The following is a 16,024-nucleotide window of genomic DNA, read 5'->3' on the forward strand; positions in this document are numbered from 1 at the left end:
TTCGCTGGCATTTTTTGAATTTCTTTTTTTTCTCCCTTAAAAAACAAATTTGTCCATTCTGATGCGCAATTTTACCTTACAGGCAATTTACCTAATGGCTGTTGATGACTATTTGAATTGAATTCTGCCAAAGTGCGCTTGTATGTGTTAGTTAAATGCTTATGCCAGTGCTCATGTCTGAAAAATAATATATGAAGAAGGAAAAAAATCACATAAAAACATTAGGATATAGCCTATATTTCATTAGTTGCATATTTTCTTTAAATTGATGTAAACAATACAATTTTACAAACTGATAAAGGTTTTTTTTTTTTTTTTTTTTTTTCAGCATGTTGTGCAGACCGCATTAGAATTCTTGACGGGCCGCAGGTTGAGAACCACTGCTTTATATCAAACATTTTTAAATCGTCCACAGCTGAGCTTTGCGGGAGGCTGATCTGCGCCAGATCGCGTGAAGTGAATGTAATGAACAAAGTCGTATTCAGATGCAATGAAAAAAAAACAAAAAAACAACAACAACAACAACAACATGGATAACCTAGATTAGCCCCAGGCTGTTCTGAAGTAAAATAATTATAATTAGTACTGTTAACCTAGAGTAACATATTTTAACGGATCAATCACCTATTTCGTTTGCTGCATTTTTTTTTTTTTAAAGTTTGTGAGAGGAAAAAAATAGGCTATAGGCTCAATCGGGAGAAATCAAACGTTTCCATATTTGTGATGTTGCCCATTTGAAGCTTAACTAGGCTATTATTCATGAGGTAAATAGGCTGTGTGCGTTTCAGTATTGATGAAAAAAAATCATAATTAACAATATGTCAAAGTGCTCACGCGGAATGTCTGGTGAACGACTTCTGTTTCCATTATGTGCGCGAGGCACCAGCACGATCAGCTGAAACAAATAATACTTAATTTTTGGTCACACATAAGACATAATTAAAAAATGCTGGTAGTTTGAAAAATCAAGAATAATAACTAATACTAATTATTGCTAAATGCTGGACCGTTCCCATTTCGCTCTGCATATGGAACCTGAAGATTTTTTTAAACCAAGAATGAATCGAAATGAAAATGAAATTAAAACATTTAGCTTATATATATATATATATATATATATATATATATATATATATATATATATATATATAATAAAAACTAAAAGAAGACCTTAACGCAAAGGATCATATGCATGCTATTTTTATTAAACAGTAAATAAATATAAGGCCTATATATAAAAATAGCATGCATATGATCCTTTGTGTTAAGGTCTTCTTTTAATTTTTGTTTAGTAGACTGTAGTCTAAGACTATCCAACATTTTAAAAATTAACAAATTGTAAAAAAAAAAATAAAAAAATAAAAAACAGTTTTTTTTAAATGTTACAATGTTATATCATAATGTTATTGTTGTTTTACTTCCTTTATCTCATTTTACAATTACATTCATTTCGCAATCCGTCCCTTTGCGCCACCTGGCGGTAGTTTCGCGAATGATTTGAACACGCGACTGAATTACAGTTACCACCGCGTATGCGCGTCGGTAAGCGACAGAAAGGCTGGCCACCTACTGTATATGACATGAGAATAAGGCCTGAAGTTAGAAAGAACATTTTAAGGAAAATATTATATTTTCATAATGATTTTTTTCTTCTCTGTAAAAACACCCCTGCCCAAATGCCCCCAGAGGGCATCACTTCCCACTTTGATAATTACTGTAGTTACCATGTTCTGAACATCACATCCGTTCTTTTTCCCTCAGATGTAATCTACCTAGGTGGTTGAACACAAATATTTGGACTTTATTTTTTAATAATTACCTCAACTTAGCAACAGCTAATATAAAATATAAAAAATTATACTGTTGATAAACAATATAAAAACAGACGTCACACAGGGCTAAATGCATAGCATTTTAATAGAACTGTTAATGTTATAGCAGCGGGAATTTGAACATGCATTAGTTAGTTTATTTAATCTGTGTTATTTTAATGTTATTTATTTATTTTTTTTTACCTAAGAGGCACTGATGCTGATGTGTTTGCATTCAATAATTTTAATGGGCTTAAATAGTACACCTTTACAGCAGATTTAGTTCATATAAAAAAAATGACAGTTTTGACCTAAATATGATTTTCAGTTACAATAATAAATCCTAAAATTTGACATTAGTCATCTACTTTTAGCAGCATCGGTTGCGCGAGAGCTCACAAGATCTCCCGGTTCTTACTTGCGATTTGAGTTCACTAGAGACTCACACTAAACGGTTCATTTGAATCAGTGAGTTGTTGACTCTAGAACAGCTGCAGTCGGATCATTCTAATTTGCGAACTGATTTAAAAGGTTCATTGAAAAGAATCAGTTCTTTCTTGAATCAGAAACCGTTTCTGCGTGTCAGAGCACATGATATATGTTATATGTTATATGAAATGTAGTAAAAAGTAAAAAAGTAAAAAGTACGATCTTATGCTTTGGAATGTAGTGAAGTCAAAGTAAAAATAAAACTACTCCAGTAGAGTAGAGATACTTGAAAAATGTACTTAAGTACAGTAATGAAGTAAAGCTTCTCCATTACTGACCACTACTGATCAACAGGTACAAATCACAATCCTAAACAGACTAGTAAATATGTCTACATTTCCACTGGAGTCTTATGAAAATGATTAAAAAAAAAACCTTTCAACATCTGTGCTTCAAAAATCTCTATTCATATTAGAAAGTAATAAAAACAGAGGCACAGTTTTACAGTCCTGTTCCTCATGTACATACTATGTACTTATTATAGTAATTACAATAACTATGTAATAACTAGGTACTAACCCTGAACCTAGCCCTAAGCCTAACACTACCCCATGTAGTTACCTTGTGTTACCAGAACTTTCTTAGATAAATACACTGTAAGTACACTATAAGTACATGTTAGTACACGTACTGTAAAATAAAGTGCAACCAATCACTGTATGATAAACTGATAATGTGGTACAGAAGGAAACAAAATCGCCTTTAATAAAAGTAGTAGCAATAATAATAAAAACATGCTGATTTTGATTTCAGAACAAGTACAAAAATAAGTAAAAAGTGCAGCCATGAAAGGAGTATGAATCCTAAAATCCAATAAATTTAATTACCGGAATTTAGCTCACTGCAGTTTCAAAGCCCTCGTTATCTGTTTGGTTTTAATCAGTTTTTGTCATTAAATTGAACTGTGTGATGTTATATAGTCACATGCTTTATTCATGCATCATCTTCAGTTATCAAAATCATATTTTTTGTGCTGTGATATAGTAAGACAATAACGTATGATGATCAGAGAGATGATCTTACCTCAGTGTCTCCAGTTTACATTGAGGATCCTCCAGTACAACAGAGAGAAGCTTCACTCCTGAATCTCTGATTGTTTTATTAGACAGATCCAGATTTCTCATCTGTGAAGGGTTTGATCTCAGAACTGGAGTCAGAGCAGCACAATCTTTATCTGTGATGCCACAATGAATCAAACTGTAGAGAGATGAAAACACGTAATAAACAAAAACATAAATAAATAAGGTTCAAAAAGACAAGTTGGACATGATATGGACTCATGATAGTAAACTCTTAGTGTGCAACAGAGCAAACATTCATGTTATTAATAATAAAAAGGTAATGATCAAATTTGAGATAAAGAGCTTTACCGTGAATCAAATCCACATTATTAAAGTACTAACTCATTTATAACATTAAACTTGTTGGTTTCAAACTAATCTACATTAAAGGGTTAGTTCGCCCAAAAATGAAAATTATGTCATTAATAACTCACCCTTTTGCTGTTCCAAACATGTAAGACCTCCTTTTATCTTCTGAACACAGTTTAAGATATTTTAGATTTAGTCCGAGAGCTCTCAGTCCCTCCATTGAAGCTGTGTGTACGGTCTACTGTCCATGTCCAGAAAGGTAAGAAAAACATCATCAAAGTAGTCCATGTGACATCAGAGGGTCCGTTGCAATTTTTTGAAGCATCGAAAATACATTTTGGTCCAAAAACAGCAAAAACGACGACTTTATTCAGCATTGTCTTCTCTTCCGTGTCTGTGTGAGAGAGCTCAAATCAAAGCAGCTGGATTTCCGGTTCGCGAACGAATCATTCAGTTCACCAAATCGAACTGAATCGTTTTAAACGGTTCGCATCTCTAATACGCATTAATCCACAAATGACTTAAGCTGTTAACTTTTTTAATGTGGCTGACACTCGCTCTGAGTTCAAACAAACCAATATCCCGGAGTAATTCATTTACTCAAACAGTACACTGACTGAACTGCTGTGATGAACACCGAGCCGAGCCAGATAACGAACAATAGACTGACTCGTTCACGAGTCAAGAACCGGTTGCATCGGTGTTCGGATCACCAGTAGTTCTTTCGGACAGTTCGATTCAATAATCCGGTTGAAGAAAACGGTTTACCAGTTCTTTTGCGGTCGACGTAATGGTGTCATTGGCGATGATTGCCCTTGATTCAGGCCTTAGGTTTACCTGGGCTCATAACACTAGCACAGAATTCAGTTCAGAATCAATCACCAAAAGAATCAGTTCAGTTCAGACGCTCTATGGGTCGGTCTGCTTCACGCTGAATCACACATGCGCAGTATCATCAGCTCCTCGGTTCACGAATCGGACGCGTCTGACAGAAACGGTTCTTCACTCGTGAACGAGTCAGTCTATTGTTCGTTATCTGGCTCTGCTCGGTGTTCATCTTCAGTTCTCTCTTCACAGCAGTTCAGTCAGTGTACTGTTTGAGTAAATGAATTACTCCGGGATATTGGTTTGTTTGAACTCAGAAGGAGTGTCAGATTTAGTGTGTCGTATTAGAGATGCGAACCGTTTAAAACGATTCAGTTCGATTTGGTGAACTGAATGATTCGTTCATGAACCGGAAATCCAGCTGCTTTGATTTGAACTCTCTCTCACACAGACACGGAAGAGAAGACAATGCTGAATAAAGTCGTAGTTTTTGCTATTTTTGGACCAAAATGTATTTTCGATGCTTCAAAAAATTCCAACTGACCCTCTGATGTCACATGGACTACTTTGATGATGTTTTTCTTACCTTTCTGGACATGGACAGTAGACCGTACACACAGCTTCAATGGAGGGACTGAGAGCTCTCGGACTAAATCTAAAATATCTTAAACTGTGTTCCGAAGATAAAAGGAGGCCTTACATGTTTGGAACAGCATAAGGGTGAGTTATTAATGACATAATTTTCAAAATTGGGCGAAATAACCCTTTAAAGACATTGACTGGCTGGTGCTTTAGAGTCCAGCTTGTCTTTAAAAACTGTTAAATACTAGAAATGAATAATTTCGGAAATAAAAAATAATAATAATCAGGGAGGATTTATAATGTTGTTATTGTATGTATTGTAAGTATGTTTTCATATTGCTCCATTAGCTGATAATATTATTATGAGATTGTGATGTTCTTTTCTTTAACAGTGAAGTGGTTGTTCTCAGATACTTACTGAACTTTAATCACAGGCAGCAGATACTGAAGAACATTCAGTTTTTCAGCTTTATTGTTTTCTCCTACAAATTCATTAATATCAAACACGTCCAGCTTTTCCTCTGATGTCAGCAATACAAAACCTACAGCTGACCACTGAGATGAAGAGAGTTTGGCCTCCTTTATTGTTCCAGATTTCAGATACTGTTGTATTTCCTTCACTAGTGAATGATCACCCAGTTCATTCAGACAGTGGAACAGATTGATGGATTTCTCTGGAGAGTTAATGAACCTGATCTTTATCTTGATGTACTCAACTGTTTTCTCATTGCTGTCAGAGCTGATTCTTTTCAGCTTCATTATTTTTTGCAGGAGAATCTGATGAGACTCCACTGACAAACCCAGAAGGAACCGCAGGAAAAGATCCAGATGTCCATTTTTACTCTTTAGAGCCTCATTCACAGCTCTCTGATGCAGCACAGATAATGAAAGTCGAATTGAGTCCTTTACTTTAGCCTGTTTGGTGATTGGCTTCAACACATTTCTGTTGTTGTTTGTCCAGGAGAGGTGTGCATATAGAGCTGCTAGATGTTCCTGAATGCTCAGATGAACAAAGCTGAAGACTTTCCCCTGATACAAGCCCAACTCCTCTCTGAAGATCTGAGTGCACAATCCTGAGTACACTGATGCTTCTGTCACATCAATGCCACACTCTCTCAGGTCTTCCTCGTAGAAGATCAGGTTTCCTTTCACAAGCTGCTCAAAAGCCATTTTCCCCAGTTTGAGGATCATGTCTTCATCTGTCACCTTCTTCTCATAGTCCTTCTCATGTTTGATGTCGGTCTGAAGGATCAGGAAGCGTGTGTACATCTGAGTGAGAGTCTTGGGAATCTCTCCACTCTCTGCTCGACTCAACATCTTCTCCAGAACAGCGGCTGAGATCCAGCAGAACACTGGGATGTGGCACATGATGTAGAGGCTCCTTGAGGACTTCAGGTGTGAGATGATCCTGTCGGCCAGACTCTGATCACTGATTCTCTTCCTGAAGTATTCCTCCTTCTGTGGCTCATTGAAGCCTCGTACCTCTGTAACTCGATGTATACACCTAGAGGGGACGAGATCAGCTGCTGCTGGTCTGGAGGTGATCCAGATGAGAGCAGAGGGAAGCAGATTCCCAACAATGAGGTTCATCAGCAGCTCGTCCACTGAGGCTGATTCAGATATATTACACAGTTTCACTTTACTCTTAAAGTCCAGAGACAGACGACACTCATCCAGACCATCAAAGATGAACAACACTTTATATTCATCACTGGATATTTCCATTTCTTTAGTTTCAGGGAAAAAGACATGAAGAAGATCTGAAAGACTGAGTGTTGTGTCCTTCATCAGATTGATTTCTCTGAAAGGAAGTGGAAATATGAGCTGGACGTCCTGATTCTCTTTCCCTTCAGCCCAGTCCAGGATCAGCTTCTGCACAGAGACTGTTTTTCCGATGCCAGCGACTCCCTTTGTCAGCACAGTTCTGATGGCTTTGTCTTGTCCAGGTAAAGGTCTAAAGATGTCACTGCATTTGATGGCTGTGTCCTCGGTTGCTTCTCTCCTGGATTGTGTCTCGATCTGTCTCACCTCATGCTCATTACTGATCTCTCCACTCTCACTCTCTGTGATGTAGAGCTCTGTGTAGATCTCATTCAGGAGTGTTGTGTTTCCCTGTGTCGCTGTACCCTCATAAAGACGCTCAAACTTCTTCAGCAGATTTGATCTGAACGTGTTCAGGACTTCATGACTGGAATATTAGAATATCATATTATTACATGAGCTAATGAGCACAATGTCTTTCTGTATCATAATCAAATAATCTTTTACAGGAATATTAGACCTGGGATCAGTCTTTGTTTCTTCACTCTTATAATCTAATGATGTGTCACTCCTCATAGAAACACAGCTGGACTCTGATCTCTTCTGATGAACTGAACTAAAACAGAGAGATTAAAGTGAATCATCTGAATTACAATATTTATTTGGTATTTATTTATTCAGACAATCAAGAGCACTTCATTATCATTTCATTTTTTTGAGTAATTTTTTTTTTTTTACAAATATGTGTGACCAGTATTACATAATGTATCATAACGTTTCAGATAAAGACAAAGAAATGCCTATAAACACTATACAGAAAAAGAATTTATAACTTTAGAAAATACTAAGAACACATTCTGATACTATAAAATGACATAAACATTTTTTTTAGAAATATTATACCTGAGATCAGTCTGTGTATCTCCACTCTTAAAATGCACTGGACGTTCCATAGACACATCACTCCTCAGAGACACACAGCTGGACTCTGCTTCTGATCTCTTCTGATCAACCGAACTATAATAAACACATTTCATCCTTTATGATGTGATGATAAAATACTTCATGGTCTTTTTAAAAAAAGTGAAAAAAAAAGTGTTATTTATTTAAATAACATTTTATCTTAAAAATAGAGACATAAAAACACAAAGGAGACTCCGCTTTACTTTCTATCATTAAAATAGTGATTTAATTCAGTGATTATTCAAAGTACCTGCATCCTGGAGACAAATCTTCATCTGTGGATGTTAGTGTGTCATCCATGATGAACCAGAATCTGATGTCCAGCACTGACTCTGAATGAAATGACAAACAAACACAATCTGAACGGATCCTGAAAGAAACAGATCATCAGTTCACTCAGATACACAATAGCGATAGTCGTGTGTTAACAACTGCTGAAATAAACCACAGACAGCACCAAACACCAATGAATCCTCGTTAATTTGCTTAAATTAAAATATCAAAAACATATCAAAGAACTTCTTCGCCCTTCAGAGTAAATATGAATGCGGAAGTCACCTCTAAAGCAGACACCTGCACCTTCATCAACATTTAATTAATATACATACCATTCACAAACTCCACCGGAGTTTAATTTACTCGTAAATTATTGGCTTATCTTTTATAAAGCTTCCAATGGAACACATTTAGAATCCGTATAGAATCGACTCTGGCTCTTTAAAATGGCGAAACTTCAAATCTACTTTTACTTTCATTCTTTATTTGCGTCGTAAGCGATGAAGTAAGGGAGCGTCTTTAAACTCCACACAGAGTGGAAAACGTTAACGATGTCAAATTATACAAAATCATTTAAAAACACATCTGCATTTGTAATATATTGAAAGGTTTTATTAGGTTCACAGTGATAATCCAGATGTCATTTTTACAGACAGGCTGCTGGAGATTTTTTCATTACCTCTCGAGTTCTCCCTATGAAAAAAAAGGTATTTGTTTCACTGCATCCATCCATCCTTACAGTATTCCTTTTGTTCTTGGTTCAATAAAATCAACCAGTCATCTTATTTAGTGCGTACATTAAAAGTACATATTAATACTTTTTAAAGTGTGTATAGTAGGCTGTTAATTTTTACCACCCCAGTGACAGATTTTGAATTGGAATGATGTTAGGATGCAGTGAAACAAATGCAAAGTCTTTTTTTTTTCTTTTTTTATTATTATAACTTTGCAGTTTGATGATCAGAATGAAGTGAGTTTCAGGTTCTTCAGGAAACCGCACATGTCTGTTCACATTACAGGTCCTTCTCAAAAAATTAGCATATTGTGATAAAAGTTCATTATTTTCCATAATGTAATGATAAAAATTAAACTTTCATATATTTTAGATTCATTGCACGCCAACTGAAATATTTCAGGTCTTTTATTGTTTTAATACTGATGATTTTGGCATACAGCTCATGAAAACCCAAAATTCCTATCTCAAAAAATTAGCATATCATGAAAAGGTTCTCTAAACGAGCTATTAACCTAATCATCTGAATCAACTAATTAACTCTAAACACCCGCAAAAGATTCCTGAGGCTTTTAAAAACTCCCAGCCTGGTTCATTACTCAAAACTGCAATTATTGGTAAGACTGCCGACCTGACTGCTGTCCAGAAGGGCATCATTGACACCCTCAAGCGAGAGGGTAAGACACAGAAAGAAATTTCTGAACGAATAGGCTGTTCCCAGAGTGCTGTATCAAGGCACCTCAGTGGGAAGTCTGTGGGAAGGAAAAAGTGTGGCAAAAAACGCTGCACAGCGAGAAGAGGTGACCGGACCCTGAGGAAGATTGTGGAGAAGGACCGATTCCAGACCTTGGGCGACCTGCGGAAGCAGTGGACTGAGTCTGGAGTAGAAACATCCAGAACCACTGTGCACAGGCGTGTGCAGGAAATGGGCTACAGAGAAGCAGAACTGGACTGTTGCTCAGTGTCCAAAGTACTTTTTTCGGATGAAAGCAAATTTTGCATGTCATTTGGAAATCAAGGTGCAAGAGTCTGGAGGAAGACTGGGGAGAAGGAAATACCAAAATGCCTGAAGTCCAGTGTCAAGTACCCACAGTCAGTGATGGTCTGGGGTGCCATGTCAGCTGCTGTTGTTGATCCACTGTGTTTTATCAAGGGCAGGGTCAATGCAGCTAGTTATCAGGAGATTTTGGAGCACTTCATGCTTCCATCTGCTGAAAAGCTTTATGGAGATGACGATTTCGTTTTTCAGCACGACCTGGTACCTGCTCACAGTGCCAAAACCACTGGTAAATGGTTTACTGACCATGGTGTTACTGTGCTCAATTGGCCTGCCAACTCTCCTGACCTGAACCCCATAGAGAATCTGTGGGATACTGTGAAGAGAAAGTTGAGAGACGCAAGACCCCACACTCTGGATGAGCTTAAGGCCGCTATCGAAGCATCCTGGGCCTCCATAACACCTCAGCAGTGCCACAGGCTGATTGCCTCCATGCCACGCCGCATTGAAGCAGTCATTTCTGCAAAAGTATTCCCGACCAAGTATCGAGTGCATAACTGAAAATAATCATTTGAAGGTTGACTTTTTTTGTATTAAAAAAACTTTTATTTTATTGGTCGGATGAAATATGCTAATTTTTTTAGATTTGAGATTTTTTGAGGAATTTTGGGTTTTCATGAGCTGTATGCCAAAATCATCAGTATTAAAACAATAAAATACCTGAAATATTTCAGTTGGTGTGCAATGAATCTAAAATATATGAAAGTTTAATTTTTATCATTACATTATGGAAAATAATGAACTTTTATCACAATATGCACATTTTTTGAGAAGTACCTGTACAAACACTGTATCCAGCCTAGAGGAAAATACACCAGAAAATAAAGGGCCTGGATGTAGATTTTTATGGCTTTTGGCTTTTTGTCATTATATGCCAAAAGGTAAGGGTGTGCCAAAAGGTTTCTCATTGATGAAAGGAGTTTTACTGTTTTGGCCAATCAGCGGTGAATATTTACGTTATTTCCTTAAACAAGAGAGGGTGGAGCAGTGATAAGACGTGAGGTAGTTATTCATCCTACGTTTATCTATACTTTATATACAACAAATAGGTACATTACGATAGCTTGTTACAATACGCTCATAATTTTATCATAGTTTATTGTTGTTGACAGACATATGTACAGTGAGACAAAACAATGACCCCATCTGCATTGAAGGCGAAGCTCTCAGAGTTTGTATCTGCGTCCTTTTTGTGCAATACAGTACAGAATACAACCTGTAAGTATAATAATTATTATCACCTCTGCTATTACAACTGTACTAAAATAAATTCACAATCTATGAAGACAATTAGACAAAATACAATAAAAAAACTCTAATTTAGAGTTTGTTTCTACCTTTCTGTGGTGTCCAACTAATGCACTGGTTGTGAAGAACTATTTCCAGAGAAAATAGAAGGAAATGACTACTGTTGGGAAACATTACTTTAAAAAAGTAATTAGTTATAGTTAACTCACTCACTACTTGTTCCAAAAAGTAACTGAGTTAGTAACTGAATAACTCTATAATAAAAGTAACTCGTTACCAGGGAAAGTAACTATTTGCGTTACTGTAAAAAAAAAAAAAAAAAAAATGTTGCTATATGTCAAAGAATTATTTTTTTTGTTTTGAGCAGTTTTCACAAGTCAGTTCAAATGAGTAGAACATACAGGTGTTCGTACATAACTTTTGATATTTATTGCACGTCAACAGACAGCAAGAGTTTTATCCTGCGCTTGCAAGTATTATCTTTTTAAGAAAAGTGTTTTTGTCCACCAGCTTTGTAGATGCATGTGTTTTACAATCCATGCACATTCTTGCCTTTGACCGCAATGAATTTAAAGTAATGCTTATATCTCCACCTTGAAAATGTGAACTTTTCATCGGATTGCTCTCTGCTGCTGCTGCGAATCTCGCGTGCGTGCGTGTATGTGTGTTTGGCGCCTCTGGACAACACTGGCTCTGATTGGCTACCATGAAACACATGACTCTGCCTTAGCCAATCATAATCGTTTATCCCGTTATTAACCCAGATCATTACTCGCTGTGTGAGCCAGGTCTGCACTCGGATTATTAAATCAATGCATAGTAACGTACCGCATTTAACGTCCAGTAATGTTAACGGCGGGAAAAGTAAGTTGTTAGATTACCCCGTTACTGAAAAAATAACGTTGTTACCTAACGGCATTATTCCAAACACTGGAAATGACAGTGTTAGTTACATTGTTTTTAATCTATTGATTTATCTCTATCAACATAATCACACACAATATAACAATAACTTGTAATCTTTATTTGTTGGAAAATGACAATCAGTCAAATTAGTATTTTTAGCAAACCTGACACAACCCTAAACCTGAAATTTAAAGCAGAACGTGCACCACTCACAGGTTTGTGTCAAAATCCAGCTCGTGTAGCAGATGTAAGCACACTGCCATATGCATGAATTATTTTTGCATTGTTAATCAATTTAACATTTTCACTTAGTGCAGGTCAATGTAAGGAAGATATTGCAGACATTTAAATGTTTTTGTACATACTCCACTTTTTCACTGCCTGACCATCATCTGTATGTTTATGCAGTTCAATGTTGTTGTTGTTTTTTGTTATTATAATTTTTTGTTATATCTAAAGCAGCTTGTTCAATAAGTATTTAGATGTTCCTCATATCTGTCATGGTCTAAGCATGATCTGTTTCTGTTGTTCTGTTGAAGGAACCTTGTGTTGGGGAGGATTCAATGTCTGTTGAGATCAATGTAAATGTGCTACAAAGTGAGTATCAGAAACACATCCAGACACATGGACTGTCAAAGACCACACGGCAGGAACATTCTCCTGGAGACACGGAGAAAGCATGGAAGGAAAGTCTGCGGAGAATGGACTCAAAAAATACCCATACTTAAAGGGTTAGTTCACCCAATAATCAAAACAATGTCATTAATAACTGACTAATAACTGAATGTAAATGACTTCATCTTCAGAACACAGTTTAAGATATTTTAGATCTAGTCAGAGAGCTAAGAAGTAACTTCTGTATGAAAGAAATCCCATCGTCTCCTGGTTTTCGCTTCTGGGTTTCCAACAGAGCAGAAAATACATTTTTTATTAGACAAATAGACAATAACTTTCACTGTAACTTCTGATCGCACTGTAAACAAGCGATGCTCTTCTCTGTATTCCTCTTGTTTTCTGGTGCTTATGTATCTTAAAAATAAGATGCACTTGAGTAGTGAAATTGACTTAAGTCTTGTTTTCTGTGAAACTGAAAACAGGAACAAACGGGCTCCAGAAATCAATTCAAAGGAGAAAAATATTTTTTATATCCCACTGATGGATATTTGTTCTTGTTTTAAGCATTAACTCAATTTTGTTACGTTTTTCAAGACTCAAGCTATCTTAATTTAGCATCTTAAGTAAATGCAAGTAAATATTGATTTCAGGATGTTTAGATATTTGTGTTTGAAAATGAATTAAAGACTTTTTGCTCTGATTTAAGACCTTAATTTGTGGAAGGTAGAATTAAGACTTTCTCAAGAAACCAAGTTTAGGAGTGGACCTTCATGCTTACCTTTCTTTGAAAATGGTGCTTGTTTTTTTTTTCACAATCCTTACACCTTGTGAAATCGTTGTTTTCCTGTGAGATCTTGCTGACTGAACTCACCTGCCAATGTTAGAGCCATTTAACAAAATGCAGAAGTGTTTCCAGAACTGTTTTACCAGTGTGTCATCTTTATATCAGAACTCTCAAACACACTGCCGTTCACACAATCTGAGTCTGAACCTGGAAATATTACACAAGAACCTGACAGTGTTATTTCTTGACAGCTCGACCTCGTGTGATAAATTGTGCTGTGTTTGATGAAGTGAAACACCCCTGATTTCCTTTCCCTGCCAGGCACAATGAATAATGTTGCTGCTCATTGTGTCCACACAGATTTTTTCTTCTGCCCCGGGTGGGTGGAAATCAAGGCATTTGATCTGAATTCTGAAGAGTCTTGTTATCCTCCATAAAGAGCAGCATTGTGTATAAATGAGTTATATAAGTGCGCATGACAGCCTTGGTACAGGGTTGTGGCTAGTAGTGCATGAATCCCTAAATGCTGATCTGTAGCGAGGCCATTAGCTGTTTCCTGGAAATGCCTCTTTATTATCACAGCTGAAGGTAAATCGATCTTTTCATTCACCATGATCAAACTTGGAAATGTTCATCTGACTGCTCAGTCATTTTCGGAGCATATTGTAAAATTGAAATCCTTATTGCAAGTGGGACTTCAGATCAGTCATGTAGTTTATCCAGATGCACTGAACTCAATATCATGATTTAGTGTATATGAGGAGTTGTGTGGGCCAACCGAGAGCCTGCTATTGGCCAGGTTGTGTTGTGTCAGGTGATGACATGTGGCTCTTAACCAGCTCAAGTTAACCACAACTCATTTTGAGTTCAGTCAACCACGTGTCCAGATTTCAAGACCCCAGTCTGTTGTTCTTCTCATTTGGAGCTGGTAGCATTAGCTGTTTCTCTCAGGCTGAACGTGGTAAACGAGTGTTTAGATTCAGAATCTGGTGCCTGGAAAGATTTGTGGTTTAGTATTGTGTTGGGATTGCAGTAATCCTGAATGTTGTGTGATTGGAAGTTTAAAAGTAGAAGTGTTTAGCCATATCTTGAATAGGTTATACACATTACCAGTCAAAGGTTTTCAATTTTTTTCTGACTATTTGCCATGTTTTATGCATAAGTATGTATAATTATGTTATAATTACGTAAGGCAATAAAACATAAAATTACTAGGAACTAATTACATTTGTGTCTTTAGGTTATCAATTACTCTCTGTAAAAGGTGTTGCATATTACTAATTTCTTTCTAAATGCCTTATCTAAATAATACAAAGATGGACATAAAAATTCTCCTTGAAGCCTTTTGAATAAATAATATGAAATTGCATAAATTATTCTGGAACTGAACTATTCTTTTAACATTATAAGTTAAATTCGCCAAAGTTTAATACAGATTTGTTCATTACTTTAAGGTCCAACTCTTGCTATTAACAAACCTGTAACTGAGTTTTGCCTCAATAAACTCCTGGTATTCTGTTTATTAATAGTAAAGTAGTTATGTTAAAGTGATTAGGGATGCAGAATATGGTCATGCAGAATATGTGATTTATAAATACTAATAAATGGGCAATATATTAATAAAATGCATGCTAATAAGCAACTAATTAATAGTGTGGAATTGTCGCTATACTAAAGTGTTATCAATTGTTCTATAGACTATTGAATATTTAATGTAATTCCATCAGAAGTAGCTGTAATTATTAGAAGTAATTTTTAATTACACTTTATTTTAAGGTGTGCTTGTTAGATTGTAATTATACATTTAAGTACTGAGTAATATTAATTAACTACATGTATTTACAGTATGGTTATGGTTAGGATTAGGGTTACATGCATGTAATTATGCATAATTAATAGTTATTATAATAGTAAGTACATGTAACGTGTAACAAGGACACCTTAAAATAAAGTGTTACCAAATCTATTAATACAATTAAGAGTAATCCCAAGGAAAAAGTAGCCTAGAAATTCATTACTTAGTAATAATACATGTATAACAAAGCTTCATTTTTGAAATTGTATGTATGTTCTTCAGAAACGGTCACAATATGTATTTGCGCACAACTCATTTCTAACATTTTATTAAAAGATTTTCCATGTTACATATTACATGTACTTACTATTATAATAAGAATAAATTATGCATTATTACATGCAAGTAACACTAATCATCCTGTTCCTCATGTACATACTATGTACTTATTATAGTAATTACAATAACCATGCAATAACTAGGTACTAACCCTGAACCTACCCCTAAACCTACCCCTACCCCATGAAGTTACCTTGTGTTACCAGAACTTCCTTAGATAAATACACTGTAAGTACACTATAAGTACATGTAAGTACACATAAAGTGCAACCCATATGTGTCCCTGGAACACAAAAATGCCTTAAATCTCGGGTATATTTGTAGCAATAGACTGCAATACATTGTATGGGTCAAAATTATGCATTTATCTTTAATGACAAAAATCATTAGAATATTAAGTAAAGATCATGTTTTATGAAAATATTTTGTAAATTTCCTATTGTAAATATATCAAAACTTATTTTTTGATT

General features: G+C 35.8%; 1 protein-coding gene across 5 annotated transcripts in view; it reads right to left on the reverse strand.

Annotated features, from left to right (window-relative positions):
• Positions 1–8,544, reverse strand: part of LOC113113542 (NACHT, LRR and PYD domains-containing protein 12-like) — a 245,285-nt gene extending 236,741 nt beyond the window's left edge. For 3 of the 5 annotated variants that reach the window (XM_026279797.1, XM_026279792.1, XM_026279795.1), the window contains exons 1-6: positions 8,410–8,544; positions 8,052–8,133; positions 7,742–7,855; positions 7,359–7,454; positions 5,496–7,265; positions 3,324–3,497 (exon numbers count right to left, since the gene is read on the reverse strand). In XM_026279797.1, the coding sequence (XP_026135582.1) occupies positions 3,324–3,497; positions 5,496–7,265; positions 7,359–7,454; positions 7,742–7,855; positions 8,052–8,101 (2,204 nt within the window). In that variant the 5' untranslated portion in view covers positions 8,102–8,133; positions 8,410–8,544. Of the gene's footprint in view, positions 1–3,323; positions 3,498–5,495; positions 7,266–7,358; positions 7,455–7,741; positions 7,856–8,051; positions 8,134–8,359 lie in introns of all 5 variants that reach the window. The other 2 variants (XM_026279794.1, XM_026279793.1) reach the window with 2 other exon arrangements.
• Between the last annotated feature and the right edge of the window lie 7,480 nt (positions 8,545–16,024).

This window comes from Carassius auratus, chromosome 14 (genome assembly GCF_003368295.1).
Source record: "Carassius auratus strain Wakin chromosome 14, ASM336829v1, whole genome shotgun sequence".
Taxonomy (NCBI): Eukaryota; Metazoa; Chordata; class Actinopteri; order Cypriniformes; family Cyprinidae; genus Carassius; species Carassius auratus.